Here is an 18,310-nt window from a genome sequence, read left to right on the forward strand (position 1 = left end):
ATTTAGCTCGTACTTAGTTTGACATTCCAAGTTACTCGTACGTGCGAATAATATAATGATGTATCCTGCTTGAGCTTGTAGGGCCAGAGGGATGCATCTATGTGTGCCGAGTTGAGACAGGTTGCCGATGGCTTTGCCTATAGGGTCAGGTCATTTTCCGGTTATGACGTGAATGGATATCGCTTTCGCACAACAAGCTACAAGCAGAGTCGGCCCAATCGAAGAACCACAAGTTCCGGAGTTTTTACGCCCGGCGTTGATGAGGTTGAGTATTATGGAAGAATTGAAGAAATATACGAACTCAAGTTTCATGGTTCCAAACCTTTTAATCCCGTCATATTCAAATGCCATTGGTTTGATCCTGAAGTAACGAGATGGACATATTCTAATCTTGGGCTAGTCGAAATTCAATAGAATTCCGTCTTACCAGGAGATGATGTCTATATTGTGACCCAACAGGCCACGCAAGTTTATTATCTCCCATATGCGTGTCAAACCAAAAGTCATCTTAAGGGTTGGGATATTGTGCATAGGGTATCGCCACACGGTAAAGTGTCTGCCCCAAACGATGAAGATTACAACTTAGACCCAAACACATATGACAAAGAGTTCTTTCAAGAAGAGGGACTAGAAGGGAGGTTTGAGATAGACTTAACCGAAGCGATCGGAATGGAAGTAGACAATGAAACGGTTATTGAAGAGGACACTGGAGATGAGGTGCAAAATGTGAAGGACTTGCAAATGCTTGAGCGATTACATTTAGACAATGACAATGGCAACATTGCTCATTCGGATAGTGTTGATTATTTCGACATGATTGATAGTGATGATGAGACTTATGATCCAGCTAATCCCAATCATGAAGATTATTTCTAATACATGTAATACTATGTTATTTTGTAATTACGTTTTGTTTATTTTGCATCTCTTTCTAAGTACTTCTTGTTTATCTGTGCATATTGGTTTACTCTTTTTAATTGCAGGTGATTGAACAAAGATGGTGGGCAGTTGGATGAGGAAGCTAGGTTATGATTCTTGTGGTTGTTAATGGTACTTCTATTTGCAATTGTGGTTGTAGATGATGGAGCACTTGGATTACTTGTGAACTTATTTGTGATATATTGTGAGACATGTGACGTTTGTGATATATATGTGGTGTTGGTGATATATATGTGATGTTGATGATATATATGTGATGTTGGTGATGTTTGTTATATATATCTTCTGTTTGTTTGGATGGAATGTAAAAAACAAATAAAAAAGGTTGTTTTCAGTCACTTTGTCGAGTGCAATGGCCATGACACTCGGCAAAGTGATGACCTAAGAACATGCCTGGGAGCATGCTTTGCCGAGTGCACAGGCCAATACACTCGGCAAACATCACAGATTTGCCGAGTGCCACGGGCCAGGCACTCGGCTAAGGTCGCCTGTTTGCCGAGTGTCTTGATGGTGGCACTTGGCATAGTGGCCACCTTTGCCGAGTGTCTGAGTCAACGGCGCTCGGCAAAGAGGCGACCTTTGTCGAGTGCTTGACCTTGACACTCGGCAAAGCCACCGTCACGGTGGCGCTCGCTGTCATGTCAACTTTTCTTTGCCGAGTGTCAGATTAGCACTACGCCAAGGCTTTGCCGAGTGCCCGATAAAGTGCACTCGGCAAAGATGTCTTTGCCGATAAACTATTTACCGAGCACCCTTTGCCGAGTGCCTGAGGCACTCGGCAGAGAAGCCGCCTCCGGTAGTGGAAGTGATGCTTGTGTGCACCGTAACAACATTTCCCGATGGGAGCGTGGTACGGGAACTGATCAAGGGGAGGATGAAGCCCCCCGATCCGCTCTCTCCCCTCGGCGACAATGGTGGCGCCGCCCCCTCCCCACCGCCGATCTGCCACCACCACCCACATCTCACCCTCCCAAGCCCAGATCCAGGATCCTTAGAGCCTGATCTACTTGCCTGCGGACTCATCAGAGGGGCCCTGCCGTGCTCTGCTGAGTCCTCAACCACCAAAGATTCAAACTCTCCCAACCATGGTGTAAGGAAAATGGACCCTTGGCCCATTTACTTTGGATTTTGGTGTTTGATGATCAACACAACCGAATTGGACTAATGAAGTTGCAAGTGATTGTTTTGTAGTCCAATAGGATGCAAGACGTGACTTGGACGAAGGCGACATGATGATCCGATGATCAACACCATAAGCAAGACCCTAGAAGCACAAGAGATGACCCAAGATATCAAGCAAAGTCCAAGCATGAAGATAGGAACCAAGCCGTACGCAAGATCGCGAAGAAACGAGCTCACAGAAGTGACCAGAAGCTGGAGGAAAGTGACTGGACGCTCCGATCAAGAGGCTCGGCAACAGGCGTGACCAGACGCTGGACCGAACGCTGGCGGCAGATCGACCGGACGCAGGACAGCAGAGTCCGGTCGAGTACAGAGAGGTTCCAGAGCGGTGACATTGTGACCGGACACGTCCGGTGGCAGGTGACCGGACGCTGGCAGCGTCCGATCAGTTGATCGCGGCTCCAACGGTCGGGACGACCGGACGCGTCCGGTCAGGACGACTTCAGTGTCCGGTCAGTAGCAGAAAAGTGGGATTTCATCCCCAACGGCTACTTTCTCAGTGGGGCTTATAAATACAACCCCCAACCAGCCAAATGATGAGCGTGGAGCTAAGGAAACATATCAAGGGTGTTGATACACCATTTTAGTGATCTCCACTTGCATAGTGCTTAGTGATTCATTAGGTGATTAGCATAGGTGCTTTGCGAAGTGCTTAGGTTGATTAGACCACCGCTTATGCACTTGCTCTAGGTTTAGACCTAGTGTTTAGTAAGGTTTGCATACCTCTTACCACTCGGTGCTTGCGCGCACCATTGTTGTACATCGGAGGGGCTTGTAGTCTTGTGAGATCACACCAACTGCATTTGTGGTGTGGCCGCCACCGTGTACCGGAGGGAACAAGGCCCGCGGTGTTTCGGCCAGAAGCTTGATAGTGAAGACGGCGGGGAGCATCCGGGAGAGGCTTGCCAGAAGGCACGTCGGAGACCCACTTGCGCGTGGGGAAAACCCGAGGCTATCCACGGAGTTACCGACTTGGAGCTTGGCCTTTGTGAGGGATTCCTTGCGAGGGGCTCCAACGAGGACTAGGGGGAAGCTTGCGTGCTTCTCGATACCTCGGTAAAAATACCGGAGTCGTCGACGAGAGCTTGCATATCTCTACCTTGCTGTTTAGCTTCCACATTTACATTGATTGTATTACTCCTTTTGCGGTAGAGATAGCAACACACTAGCAAAACAGTAGTTGCACATTTAGATAGTTTATCTTTTGCATAGGTTTTGCTAGGGTTAGAAAAAGAGGCCATAGTTTAGAGCTAGAATTTTAAGTTGCCTAATTCACCCCCCCCCTCTTAGGCGTCATGGTCCCCTTCAATTGGTATCAGAGCCGGTAGGCTCAATTTGGACCTTTGGCTTAATCCGCCATTGAGCCGACACTATTTAGAGTGGTTGGGATGGATACCTCTAGGCCTCCACACTTTGACGACACTAACTTCCCCTATTATAAAGCTAGAATGGCTTGCTACCTTGAGGCGGTTGATTTGGGTGTTTGGAGAGTCACTCGTGACGGGATGAAACCCATTAAGAATCCCGATAAACCCACAAAGAGTGAAGAAAAGGAAATCCATTTCAATGCTAGAGCTAAGAATTGTTTGTTTGAATCTTTTAGCATGGATGTGTTTAATCAAGTGTTCACTTTAAATACGGAACATGAAATTTGGTTAAAACTACAAGAGCTCCATGACGGCACATCTAATGTCCATGAGCAAAAACATTGTCTAGCTAAACAAAATTATGATTCCTTTACAATGAATGATGATGAGCTTGTTCGTGATATGTATTCTCGTTTGAATCTAATTATCAATGAGCTCCATTCAATAGGATTAACAAAGCTAGATGATGCGGACATCGTGAGGAAGATCATCTCCGTGCTACCACAAAAGAAATATGCAAGCATCATCACCATCCTTCACAACATGGAGGACTTGAGCACCATGACCCCAGGCATAGTCATTGGCAAGATAGTGGCATTTGAAATGTCACGTAAGATGGGTCAAGAAGAAGCCTCTTCATCAAGCAAAGGCAAAGCTCTCGCATGTAGCGAGAAAAAGAAGATGAAGGGCAAGCAAGTTGAGACAAGCTCAAGCTCAAGCTCCTCAAGTGAAGATGAAGAAGAAGATGAGGATGATGATGATGATGATGATGAAGATTCAAGTGATGATGATCAATCTTCCTCCTCCACCTCCTGACCTTGATGAAGAATCAATCAAACTAATCAACAAGGTGGAGAAGATGATCCAAAGGCTCAATGTCAAGGGTGTGCCCATCCAAATCCAAGATCTCATTTTCACCAATCAAAGAAATGAGCAAAGAAAGAGAGGATGCTATGGATGCGGCGAGTTGGGGCACTTTGTGGAAGTTTGTCCAAACAAGCCCACACCCAAGACAAAGAAGAAGGCATGCAAGAACCAAGCCCTCACATCAATAAGGTCATGGGATGATTCTTCAAGTGAAGAAGAACACCATCACAAGAGGCGAGGCCGCAAGCACTCATCATCAAGCTCTTCTCGTGTGTGCCTTATGGCACGAGGTAACGAAAGCTCATCCTCTAGTGAGAGTGATAGTGATGATGAAATGCCTTCTTATGATGAAATTGTGCAACAAAATCTTAATTATGCTAAAGTTTGCACTAGTCAACAAAAGAAGCTCGAAAAATTAAAAGAAAAGCTAGATAGTTCACAAGAAGCATACAAAACTTTGCTTGAACAATATGAGAACTTTGCTAATCTCAATGTTGAACTATCTACTAAAATTGAGCAACTTGAGGCTAGTGCAACAACAAATGCATGCACAATCAATGATGAGCAACTTGTAAAGAAAAATGAAAAATTAAAAGAAAAGTTAGCTAGCTCACAAGATGCTTATAAAAGTTTGCTTGCTAAAATGGAAACCATGTGCAAACATTGTGATGAGCTAACTAATAAAGTTGCTAATCTTGAAGCCGTTAGTACAACCCCCACCAAGGCATCTAAAAAGAAAAGTTCTATCATTTAACATGTCTAAAAAGGATGCCTCTACTTCTTGTAATGATTTATGTTTAGACTCATCTTTGTGCAACCAAGTTTGTGTTGAGAAAGTTGTTGTAGATACATGCACACAAGAGGTTGCAAAGGAGAATGAGCAACTCAAGCAAGAAGTAGCTCGCCTCATCAAGGACTTGACTCAAGTAAAAGGCAAGGCAAGCAAGCAAGCCCAACTTCATCAAGATAACACCATCAAGGGAGTGAAGAAGCTTGATGAAGGACAAACCGTGGTTTGCTACGTGTGCCACAAGGAAGGTCACAAGTCCTCTGAGTGCAAGGTGAAGAATGGCGGAGGAGCAAAGAAGAAAGAGAAGAAGCATACAAGCAATCTCTCCAACACCTACACCAACAAGGTGGACAAGAAGGCCTCCACACCTTATCTCTTAAAGAAGAAGAAAATTGACAAGGTGGTGGCCATCAAGGTGAACAAGCAAGCCAACAATGGGGTCAAACGCTTTTGGGTGCCAAAGGAAGTCATTTCCAACATGAAGAGCACCAAAAAGGTTTGGATCCTGAAAGGGAAGTGAGAAGTTCAATGGACTTCGGGGAATTTGGAGACTTGGCAAAGTATGGGTGCATTTCATGGGGTGCATCATGATGGATAAAATCATTATCAAGTGGGTTAGTGAATATTATAGGCCCAAATTCCCCTTCCCATGTTAGGTAACCAGATGTTATTACTTTCAATTGGTACTTTCTTCAAGTGGTATTTCTTACAAACTGGTATTTTTAAGCATCTAGCTACTTTTCATGCCTATGTTTGCATTTGCATGCTTATATCTATTGTCATGCATACACTAGGTATATCTTATGGTAGGCTTGCTCGGTTTCATTCTTAACCCTTGGAGCAAACCTACATGGTTTAAAATTGTTTAGGAGCACGGCACATAGCTTGTCATTACAATTGTTCATCTAATATGTGCCAAAGTCCAAATTGTAGATAATCTCTCCCGAATATCATCTTCGAAAATGATTCTCACATTCATGAGATGTCATCTTTCAAGTGGTATTATTGATTCTAAAATCAATGTGCATGTTTCCTACAAGTATTCCATACTTGTGTGCACAAATTTAGGGGGATGCTACTCTACAAGATTGGATGCTTTGAGACTAACACATTTTCAAGCTTATCATGTGTGTAGTAGTCTCATTGCAAGGAAAATGGAGTCCCCGGAGTTAAGCATCATACTTCAAATATCCACCACCTATTGCAAGTGGTAGAAATCAAATTGGTTTCCACATGTGGTATTTCTAAACCGATATCATCATGTTGATTTCATTTTGATATTTATATGCTTTCTCCATGCATTATATAGATTAAATTTCCTTGAGCAATAATTTGCCAAATATGCATATGCCTTGCTTTCTACCATATGTATGCATATATTTATTGGAAGCTTAATCTATATAATGTGAGAGTCAAATTTTGTGACCTATTCCACTCTACACACAAAGGATCACAAAGTTTGACCCTACCTTGTGCTACTAATGTCTTCCTTTTTGGTGTTTGATTCCAAAGGGGGAGAATTTAGAGGACCAAAAGCAAGCACTAATTTGTAGGACCAAAAGCTAGATCATAATAATTTACAAGTGGTAATAGTCTACAAGTGGTGTCTACAAGTGACAATGGTCCGAGAAAGGGAGGATAGTGGATTATGGATTGCCTATGTAATAGGGAGAATTTGCAGGAAGCAAGGCTTAAATCCATAATGCCACATGGGGACATTTCAAGGGCAAGATAAGTGTTCAAGTGGTATCTTCTAGTCTTACAAGTAGTATCTTTTAGCATCATATAACCTTGCCACTTGCATTGCATCCTAGCAAGTAGGTAGTTTTCAAATTTCAAAATTTTTATTATTTGCTTGCTTTGGTCGTGTTGTCATCAATCACCAAAAAGGGGGAGATTGTAAGGAAAATGGACCCTTGGCCCATTTACTTTGGATTTTGGTGTTTGATGATTAACACAACCAAATTGGACTAATGAAGTTGCAAGTGATTGTTTTGTAGTTCAATAGGATGCAAGACGTGACTTGGACGAAGGCGACGTGATGATCCGATGATCAACACCATAAGCAAGACCCTAGAAGCACAAGAGAAGACCCAAGATATCAAGCAAAGTCCAAGCATGAAGATAGGAACCAAGCCGTACGCAAGATCGCGAAGAAACGAGCTCACAGAAGTGACCGGATGCTGGAGGAAAGTGACCGGACGCTCCGATCAAGAGGCTCGGCAACAGGAGTGACCAGATGCTAGACCGGACGTTGGCGGCAGATCGACCGGATGCAGCACAACAGAGTCTGGTCAAGTACAGAGAGGTTCCAGAGCGGCGACATTGCGATAGAACGCGTCCGGTGGCAGGTGACCGGACGCTGGCAGCGTCCGATCAGTTGATTGTGGCTCCAATGGTCGGGACAACCGGACACGTCCGGTCAGGACGACTTCAGCATCCGGTCAGTAGCAGAAAAGCAGGATTTCGTCCCCAACGGCTACTTTCTCAGTGGGGCTTATAAATACAACCCCCAACCTGCCAAATGATGAGCGTGGAGCTAAGGAAACATATCAAGGGTGTTGATACACCATTTTAGTGATCTCCACTTGCATAGTGCTTAGTGATTCATTAGGTGATTAGCGTAGGTGCTTTGCGAAGGGCTTAGGTTGATTAGACCACCACTTATGCACTTGCTCTAGGTTTAGGCCTAGTGTTTAGTAAGGTTTGCATATCTCTTATCACTCGGTGCTTGCGCGCACCATTGTTGTACATCGGAGGGGCTTGTAGTCTTGCGAGATCACACCAACCGTGTTTGTGGTGTGGCCGCCATCGTGTACCAGAGGGAACAAGGCCCACGGCGTTTCGGCCGGAAGCTTGACAGTGAAGACGGCGGGGAGCATCCAGGAGAGGCTTGCCAGAAGGCACGTCGGAGACCCACTTGCGCGTGGGGAAGGCCCAAGGCTATCCACGGAGTTACCCGACCGGGAGCTTGGCCCTTGTGATGGATTCCTTGCGAGGGGCTCCAACAAGGACTAGGGGGGAGCTTGCGCGCTTCTCGATACCTCGATAAAAATACTGGAGTCATCGATGGGAGTTTGCATATCTCTACCTTGGTCTTTAGCTTTCGCATTTACATTGATTGTATTACTCCTTTTTGCGGTAGAGATAGCAACACACTAGCAAAACCGTAGTTGCACATTTAGATAGTTTATCTTTTGCATAGGTTTTGCTAGGGTTAGAAAAAGAGGCCATAGTTTAGAGTTAGAATTTTAAGTTGCCTAATTCACCCCCCCCCTCTTAGGCGTCATGGTCCCCTTCACATGGCTCCCACCAACGTAGCCTACCAGCCACCACTCCGGCTCCAGCAGCCACTTCCCAGATCCCCGCCCCCTCTGACTCTAGCAAGTCTCCCTCCGCCCTCTCTCCTAAAGCGGTCCCGTTCTTCCCCTGCTCCACCGGCAAATCAAAGACGATGCGCTGGGACGAGATTTCACTCCTCGACGACTCGAAAGAAGAACGCTGTCCTGCGCTGTACCTCAAAGCCCCTTGCCGGGCGCTGGCTGCTCCCACTGCCCTGGCCAGTCAACCCAAGGTTGCCGTGACCCAGGGGGGCGGTCGACGCCGTCGCCGAATCAACCGGTCTAGCTGGAGCGCTGAGGGGACGCCGCCCGCCACGTCGTTGTTCGCGTCACAAGCGGCTGAACTCGGCGGGTGGCCGAGCACTGCCAGACCCACCGCACATGGCCGCTGCATCTTCCGCAACAGCAGGCCAGCGCATCCCCGCACACCAGCGGTTGGACCCGCGTCGTCGGGTCTCAGCTCTGGACGTTGAGGGTTGGCAGCCCCGGCACACGGGACAGACCTACGGCGTCATGGACGCGGCAGGTGCGCCCCGTCGCGAGTCCGAGCGAACTGCTTCTGGGAAGCATTTGGCCTCCGTGGTGGTGCGTCTGGCCCGCCTGTCGTCGGTGCCCGATGCGGAGGGATATCATCACATCCATGGCCATCGCGCCGCAGGGCGGAGCCTCGGCTGGCTAAGCCGGTGCCGCTGGAGCTCGTTGGATTATGCTTCAACTGTCTGGCTGATGACCACGTCAAGGCTGACTGTTGCTACGCTTCACGTTGCTTCGACTGTAGGCGCGAGTGGCATCGAGCTCGGAACTGTCCGCTGGGGCGCCTCACCGGCACTCCTCGGGTGGTTGTCGCGCCCATGCCTCTGCTGACTCTGAGCGCTCCATCGCGCCACGCACATTTAGGTCCGGGCCCGCCGGCATCGGCCATGGCGGGGGACCATCGCTGGGCCCGGCAAGTTCCGGTTGGCAATCCGTTCTCATTGGGGCGGTCCATTGCTCGCTATTCGTGGGAAACGCTGGGCCCATGGGGGCGAGCGTCGCGATTGGTGGGCCGCGCGAGATCCTGGATGTCGCATCGCCGCGGCCTCGGGATTGTGCGCCTAGAGCTCTGTCACCTGCAGACACTGTTGCTCCATGCTTTGCTGATGTCCACCTGCTTTGTTGCAGGGAGGCCACGTCTGGTGTAGTACAGCAGGTTGGAGAGGCCCCATGCTACTTGAGGCTACGATGCTGACTTTTGCCAGCTCGGGGATCAAGGTCGCCAAGCCACGGTTGATTCTGCCAAGCCCCTCGCCCCACCTGCTCAGGGCGGTCTCGCCTGGGAGCAGCACGTGTGGGCTGGTGGGCTGGATACTCGTGTTTGACCCGGAACTTCATTGCGGAGGCCCAGGGGGACCCAAGCTTGGGGAAGCATCTGGGCGGGCACATCTGGAGGCTGTTTCCTCCAATTGGTGGGCCGACTGCGTCGAAGTGGAGCTCCCTGGCCCATCTCGCTCGGCCCCTTCTTCGGACGAGGAGCACTCGGACCACGCGAGGACGCCATCCAAAGTTCCTTCCCCGCCTATGGCCTTGTCGACCATGGGCGCGGCGGCGGCTGTGGCGCTAGCTCCGGTGTCACCAAGTGGCATCTCGCAGTGCACAGTACAAAATGATTATAAATAAAGATGATAATTTAATAAATGGTACATGCACTGTTTTCTCCTTGATACTAGTTGTGCAATTGCATGGATTCAAAATTGTTAAGCAATGTTATTAAGGTGCAATTGTTCCTCATATGACATTTTCATGGTTTTCTTTGGATCAATACTAACTCATTTGTCCTTTTCATATTATGATGATTAAGTTATTTATGCTCGATGCACAAATTCAGGCTTGTAGCTTTCATACTCAAATTTACCATTCATATCCTTCAGTATATTTGTGTGGAGTAAATCTTCCATGAATATTCATCCTCATGTAGCTTTAATGCAGAAACTTCAGGTGAGGACCAAGTCTCTAGTTACTTTCACCCTGCTGAATGAGGTGCTCGTGATGCTTACACATACCCATACTACACTTTCCCCTATTAAGATGCAATATGGGTAAATGACCTTGGTGGTCGTTTGGTTATTTTGAGAAATGTTCTGTTGGGTTGTGTTCGTAGTTTGCTTAGCTGTTGGACCATATTAAATAATTTGTGGAGCCCCTGAATCTTGTTGTAAATAATATTTGAGCTCATACTTAAATTCAGGGTTAATATGTATCACTTATGAGAAATAGTATGATGTGATGGTGGTGCCATACAATATGTGCTTTTGCCAATGCTTTTCATGAGAATTATCATAATACATATTGAGGAATCCAAAATATGATATCCATTTTGAATGAATTAATCTAGCAATCATCTCTTTATGGTTTTATTTAGCCTAAGTTACCTTTGTTGTACTGTCTAGTAGTTTTAGGTTGATAATTAAAAGGCTAGTAATTAATATCATGCTTACATAACAATAGTAAACATGCACTCACACTCATAGTGGTGGAACCAAGATTTTAATGTTGGGTATTCCCAAACCAAAACCGTTTACCATTTGTTGCACACCACCATGCCATCATACATGCACCCACTCTCAGTGTGCCTAGCAGTCAACCTTGGGCTTATGTGGGGATTGGGATTTAAAGAGACATGGGGTTAGGGGTAGGCAAGGGGTGATAGATGGATGCAAGTGATGCTGATGCGCCCATGTGCGTCTGAGGACATAGGAAGGTATTAGTTGACGTGTTGGCGATTGACAATATGGATGGGCCTAAGGAAGCCTTGGTGGAGTGGAGTGGGAGGAGGCTAGTAAACTGAATTTTTTTTATAAGTGAATGACAAGTAAATGAAGTGCAACTAATATATCCATAATGTTTTGGCAAAATTGTTAGGTATTCTCAGAAATAAATTGTTAGAGGATCCTAACAACATTTAGCTATATATGCTCCCAGTTCATGTATAGTGTATAACATATAGTAGACAGCCAAATGAGAACAACCAAATTCTTTAGCATACAATCATATTTTATTGGTGGTTATTTCATTGCTATTATGGAGACCAGGAAAAAAGACATGTCAAAGAAGATTCTTCCATGCCTCTCGGTTGGTGCAGATTTCGTTTGGCACTATATACCCCCTCTCGGAGATTTAGCAGAATTCTCATAGGAAATAACAGTTAGTCATAGATTTGTTGTTGAATGTGGAAGCGCACTTTTAAAGTTTTACACACTTTAGAAAGGGATGTTTTCGACCACACACTACTCCTAGGTATGGGTACAACGGTTTTAGTGAGAAATGCAAAATGATTCAAATTTGAACTTAGTTGGTTCATTCATGATGATTTTCATGATTGTGTTACTGAAATCTGGAATAAGACAGTGGAGTGATGAAACTCGGTCCGATGTAGGAACAATAAATTGAGTGCCCTAACAACAACACCATGTGTGGGTAGGTCATAATGGAGGTGTGTATAGACAAAAAAAAGGCCAAGCTCCAATCCACTTTCTTGATGTAGACACTGTCGCTAAAATTAGGGATTTGACTGATTTTGAGAGAGATCAACTTGCTCAAAAGAGAGGAGGAAATTAAAAACTATCAGTAAATTAAGGTGAAAAATATTTTTATTGGGAGATTGCAATACTAAATACTTCCAAATGCTAGCCAATGGCAAGCATAGGAAAGAAAGGATTTTCTCGCTCGACCAAGAGAATGGTAAACTTGAGGGATAATAGAAGCTCAAAGAGTACATAACAAGGTTTTACAAAAGTTTTTTGGGCACCAGAAGAGAATGCCTTTACTCTAGATGAGTCAAGGAATTATGAAAATGATTTCCTTATATCCCCTTATATTGAGAATGAGGTCAAGGATGCAGTGTTTGGTATGGAACATAACAAAGCACTTGGTACAGATGGCTTTCTAGCTACTTTTTACCAACATTTTTGGGAAACTATTAAGTGGGACTTGTTGTTAATGTTTGAGGATCTATTCAAGGGTGATTTGCCACTGTTTAGTTTAAATTTTGGAGTAATTACTCCTATCCCAAAAGTCCAAGAACCAAAGCTAGCTAATCCATCAATATACCAATCTATTTGCTGAATTTGAGATTTAAAATTTTCACCAAAGTGGCAACCAACAGATTGAACATATTGATGGATCAAATTATTAAATGAACTTAGACAACTTTCATGCTAGGCGAAACATCCTAGAGAGTGTTGTACTCTTGCAAGGGACCATCCATGAATTACACTAGAGAGAAAAAAATGGGGTGATTTTCAAGATAGATTTTGGGAAAGGGTGTGACAAAATGAAGTGACCTTTCTTATTTCAGACACTAGGAATGCAAGGTTTCTCAGCCAAACAGATAACTTGGGTGGAATCCTTCATTTCAAGTGGCAGTACTGTAGCTGTAATGTAAACGATAATGTTGGACATTTTTCCAAGCAAGTAAGACCTTAGACTGGGAGATCCCTTATACGCTCCTTTTTAATATTCTGGCTGATATGTTAAGAGTCATTATAAAGAGGGTGAAAGATGATGGACAAATCAAGGGTATGTAACACATCTAGTTGATGACAGCTTATCTATTCTATAGTATGCAGACGACACATGATCTAGAAAAAGCTCATGACTTGAAGCTCTTGCTTTGTGCATTCGAGGAGGTGTCAGGTCTCAAGCGAGTTGTATTGCTTTGGAGATGTCCAAGAAACATTAGATCAATATAAGGATCTATTCGGCTGCAAAGCAGGTAGTTTTCCAATCAATTTTTTATTTATTTCCATTTTGAGAAACTAAGAATTTTTTAAGATCATGGAGGAGTGCTTTGAGATGATACTTAATAGTTGGACAGGTAAATACCTCTCTATTAGAGGTTGTTTGAAACTGATTAGTTCAGTGCTCACTAGCCTTCCATTCTTTATAATGTCCTTTTTTTCTCAATATCAAGGTGTGTACTAAAAAATAGATTATTGGCTCTTAAATTCACTGGCAAGGGAGATCAACAAAAAAGAAATATTATCTCGCCAAGTTGAGCGTCTTGTGTGAACCCAAAAAACTTGGTGATCTAGACATATACATGACTTAGATATCAAAAACACGAACTTGCTAAGCAAATGGTTGTTCAAAGTACTCACATCAGATGGTACATGGCAGCAATAATATTGCTCCAAAACAAGTACCTAGGTACCAAGCCTTTAGCTCAGATAGAGTGGAAAATCGGAGACTCACACTTCTGGTCTGGTCTCGTGAAGGTTAAGCCCGGATTTCGTTCGTATTGGATCATTCATTGTAAAAGATGGATCACAGCTGGAGGAGGACAAGTGGCCGGGTAACGCAATATTGTTTAAATAGTATCCTTTTCTCTACAATATTGCTTAGGTGCCACCCAACCTTTCTTGGCGTAGGGATCTCTTAAGGTCCAAGTTAGTAGCATGGAACAATCTGTTAGCACGTATTCCTTGCATTGAATTGGGGCAAGAAATGTAATATCCTCTATTGTTTGCTTCCCTCCGCTATGATTTGGCGGCTGAACTTTATTAACTTTTCCTAACTCCAAAGAAACGAGCTGTTAAGTATATGGAATTAAAGATGGCTGCTAACGACGTGCTATGCCAGGCCACCAAAAGGGTAAAACAGCTCAATAAGCGAACATGCCAGTACTCCGGAGCATAGAGAAGGCCTCGATCTCATTGTGGCGTGGGACATGGACCGAGAGCCATATATATAGGCCGGCCCCATCAGTTGTCACCTAGCGCTCTTCCGATCCTTTCTTTGCTTTCGGGATGTTGAGCTCTCGGTTGCTGTCGCTCATTTCCAGCAAGGAGATCGGCCTGGACTGAGTCAAAGGCTCAGGTTCAGGGCTACCTCAGAATTCGCACCGAAAGCATGCATTGTCCAGCACGTACGATGCGTAATAGTGGGTCAGGCTAGCGTCCCGACGTCTGGCCCTAGCTCCGCGTCCGGACACAGCTCCCCGCACCCTGCGCTTGCTCTGTACCCCACGTCCCACCCGCTTGGATTCCGCGCCGCTCGAACAACTCGCCCCACCCACGCTGCCCGCCCCCACGCGGGTCCACGTCGCATGAACATCACCAACACAAAAAAGACGAGGAGACACCGAGGCGAGGCAACAAAAGGCGAGGATGGAGATGCAACACCCGATCTACTTTTGAAACATCTAAATGAAACATTTGCAACATACGTTCGAAAACAGTTGAAACATTTATAACATACGTCTGAAACACATGTAAAAACATCTGAAAAACGGTTGAAAAGCCATGGCAAAATATATACAACATCCAGATAAAACACATGCAACTTATGTGTGAAACACGTGCAACATTCAGATAAATACACTTGCAACATACGCAGGGCCGGTCCTGAGTGTTTTTGGACCTGGAACGACGCTAAAATTTTGGGCCTTTATATGTACTACTCATTGGTAGTATATACACATATACACAAAATGTTACTAATGCAAAAGCAATATTCATATGAAATAATTTGTATACATATTAAATTACCTCAAAATTTTATTCTAACATTCCTTGATGCGAAGTCATCGATGATGGTTTCAATATCAATCTCATCCAACAATTGCTTCTCAATGCATAATGTTGCCGATCCATTCAACCTCTCTTGTGACATTGTAGATCTCAAATAGTTCTTTAAGAATTTTAATTTTGAGAAGCTTCTTTCGGATGATGCCACAGTCACTGTCATAGTAAACAAGATGCGATAAGCAATGGAAGTACTAGATAACAATCACCTTCTGTAACAAACTCAAAAATCTCCATAGCTGTCATTTCTCTATCTGACAAAGCGGATTGCAGAACCCTTAGCTCAGAAATTAGATCATTTAAATCAATGTCAGATGAGCCATTATGAGAGAAAGCTATTGCCAATGTTGTGCAACACAAATTTTGTTCAGGACCATCCAAGGACTTCAAGTTTGTTGAACTCATTAAAAACCCAACTATCTCATTAAATGCCTGGAGTTGTTCAAATCTACTTTTCAATGATATTTTTTGCCATATCAACCATAACTAGAAAGTAACAAACTTTAAAATCCTTCTCGGCTTGCAAGATGACTTCCTCACTATTATTTTCATCAAAATGTTTCTTTCTCATAGCACGACGCTTTAAAGGAAATGATGGCAACATATACGACCATTGCAACATATGCAACATTCTGATCTACTTTTGCAACACTCACATGAAACATCTGAAACACTTGAAACATACTCTTGCAACATGCGTTATCAGCGTGCAATGTCACCTTGCTGCTTGGAAGAATCACGGAGCTAGACGCCGCCGGGTCGTATGGAGCTCGCCGGTGCACCCCTGGGCGAGGACCTGCTCAGCGGCCTGGGTGAGCACCTGCGCGAGCCGCGCGAGCACCTACTCCGCGACCCGGGCCAGCGCATCCTGGGCGTGGCGGAGGACGAGCATGGCGTGGCGGGGGACAGAGGTACGACGGGGGATGATGGCGGCAGCACGCCGGAGTGGCCTGGTAGGGTCGGCGCCAAGCAGTGTGCCTCGGAGTTGGTCGCGCGTTGCGCCTGGCTTAGCCAGTGGCCGAGCGCTGGGGGCGGGAGGCGAGCAGATAGGATCAAGTGAGCGGATAGGAACGAGTACGTAGACGAGTGGATTTTTTATTTGGAAATGGAGGAGCAGAGGGTGTTAGGCTGGTGTCACGTAGCCCACCAACGGAGCGTCCGGGTGGACGGATGCCCATTTCCTAGCATTAGCGTGCATAATATGCTCACAAAGCAAATAGTTAATGCCCAAGATTAATGTACACATGCATATTCTCTGTCGTGGAGAGGAGCGCGCATATCCCTATGTATTATTAGTTGTCTGATGTGTGCACGTCTCTACCGTACCGTTGTCACGTTGTGCACACAGAATACATGCATCAATGCGGTGACAAAGTTTTATTACTACTAATTTCTTTACAACGACAGAGCTAATGCATCTTGTAGTAATCAGAATATTGTACTCAGATACTACGTACATTGCCAACAACGGAAATTATACACTGTACTATTTTGTGAAGATATATACATTAATTCAAGCGGAAAAGCATGCAACAGATATTGAAACAATCACCGATATTTCACTGCAACTTGGAATTCGTTGTTCTTGGACCTAGTAGAGAGCCTACCACCACCACTGCCGTCAGCCTTTAGCAGCTCGACCGCGTGGATTAGTGCAGTGTTGTCCTTGTTACCATCAAGCGTAACCTCTTGGGCAGCATCGGAGTCATCGTTCCCAAGAGTTACTCTACGCAACACGCGTAGGGCCTTCATCTTGCTGATTCCCCAGGGTATAGTCCACATTGTACCCCAAAAATCATCCCTATTGGAGAATCGTATGTGCTCAAGTTTCTCCAGCTTTGTGATGGTCTCCGGTAGCTCAGTGAGGAGCGTGTAGTCCAAATCGAGCGTCTGTAGATGCTCTAGGTTCTCGATTTGCCAAGGCACCTTTGTAATGTTTGTGCCCCTCAAGCTTAGGAACCGGAGTAGGTACAGATTGCAGGCGTACCTCACGTGCTTGTTTGTTACTCCCTTGCAATCTTCTAGGTCAAGCACCCTCAAGAGGACGAAGCTACCAATATTTTTCAGGAGCTTGTGCTGCCCACGGAGGTGGAACATGCTCAGTGATCGAACATGCTGCATATCCAAATAATCATTCTCGCCTCCATAGTCCACATCATTTCTCTTTGCACCATCTACGTCAGCATGGATGGAGAGGCGACGGATCTTGCCACATGACATCCCCTTGTGCTGCCCTCCGTGCAGGCTGAGAAAGTTAGCCTCCAGGGACTTGGACACCATGACCTCATGAAGCATGTCATGCATTCGGTATGTCTGCTGCTTCCATGCAAGACCCTCCAAATGGCCTGCCTCTTCAATCATGTTCTTGCTCAAGAGTTTATCCAGGTAGGATTCTGCAACCTCCCACAGGGTCAGTCCCCGCTTCTCATGAACTAATCCTTCTGCCATCCATCTGTTCAGTAGCCGGTCCTTTCTAATTACGTAGTCCTCTGGAAAAATGCTAAAGTACATCATGCAACCCTTGAGCTCATACGGGAGGTGATTGTAGCTAACCGTGACTATAGCTTCATCCCCTCAAGGGTAGGGTGGCTCTCCATCTGTGAACCAAGTGATTTGCAGACTCTATCCCACTTGTCTTTGCTTCCAGGTGATTTGTACCCAACCAAAACACTAGCGATGCTGACAATGGCCAATGGCAGCCCACCACATTTTTTCAAGATGTCGCCCATTACATCTTCAAATTCTTTGGGGTAAGAGGCATCCATGGATCCAAACACTCTGCTAACAAACAACTTCTTCGAATCTTCAAGCTTGAGGGGTTCCATCTTGTGAATGTACTTGCAGTGGCTATTAATACTATCAGGGCTGCATGCATTGGCCACTGTCACTACCGGAAACAGGCCCGTTGCCAAGAGCCAGCCTCTTTGCCAAGAGCCAAATGTCGGGCTCTCGGCAAAGAAAGGTTTGCCGAGAGTCGGCCCTAGGCAACGGTAGGCCGTCGGCAAAACCATATTTGCTGAAGGCCAGGCCGTCGGCAAAGAATTCCTCTCGGCAACCAGGCCCTTTGCCGAGGGTCCGGCCGTCGGCAAAGAAAGGCCGTTGGCAAAAGTTTATCTTTGCCGAGGGCCGGCTCTCGGCAAAACATGGCCATCGGCAAACCTGTGACGGCAGGCAAACGGCCTTCACCTGCCGTCTGTTTTGCCGAGGGTCAGAATTTGGCCCTCGGCAAAGAATTACTTTGCCGAGTGTCGTTTTTGTGCCCTC

At 45.6% G+C, this 18,310-nt stretch overlaps 1 protein-coding gene across 1 annotated transcript; it reads right to left on the minus strand.

Moving 5' to 3' along the window:
* Window positions 1-16,594: 16,594 nt before the first annotated feature.
* On the minus strand, window positions 16,595-17,494 carry LOC136543395 (disease resistance protein Pik-2-like). Its single transcript, XM_066535856.1, has one exon. It carries the CDS (start codon window positions 17,492-17,494, stop codon window positions 16,595-16,597), a length of 900 nt encoding a protein of 299 aa, XP_066391953.1.
* Window positions 17,495-18,310: the final 816 nt, after the last annotated feature.

This window comes from Miscanthus floridulus, chromosome 3 (genome assembly GCF_019320115.1).
Source record: "Miscanthus floridulus cultivar M001 chromosome 3, ASM1932011v1, whole genome shotgun sequence".
In the NCBI taxonomy this organism is placed as follows: domain Eukaryota; kingdom Viridiplantae; phylum Streptophyta; class Magnoliopsida; order Poales; family Poaceae; genus Miscanthus; species Miscanthus floridulus.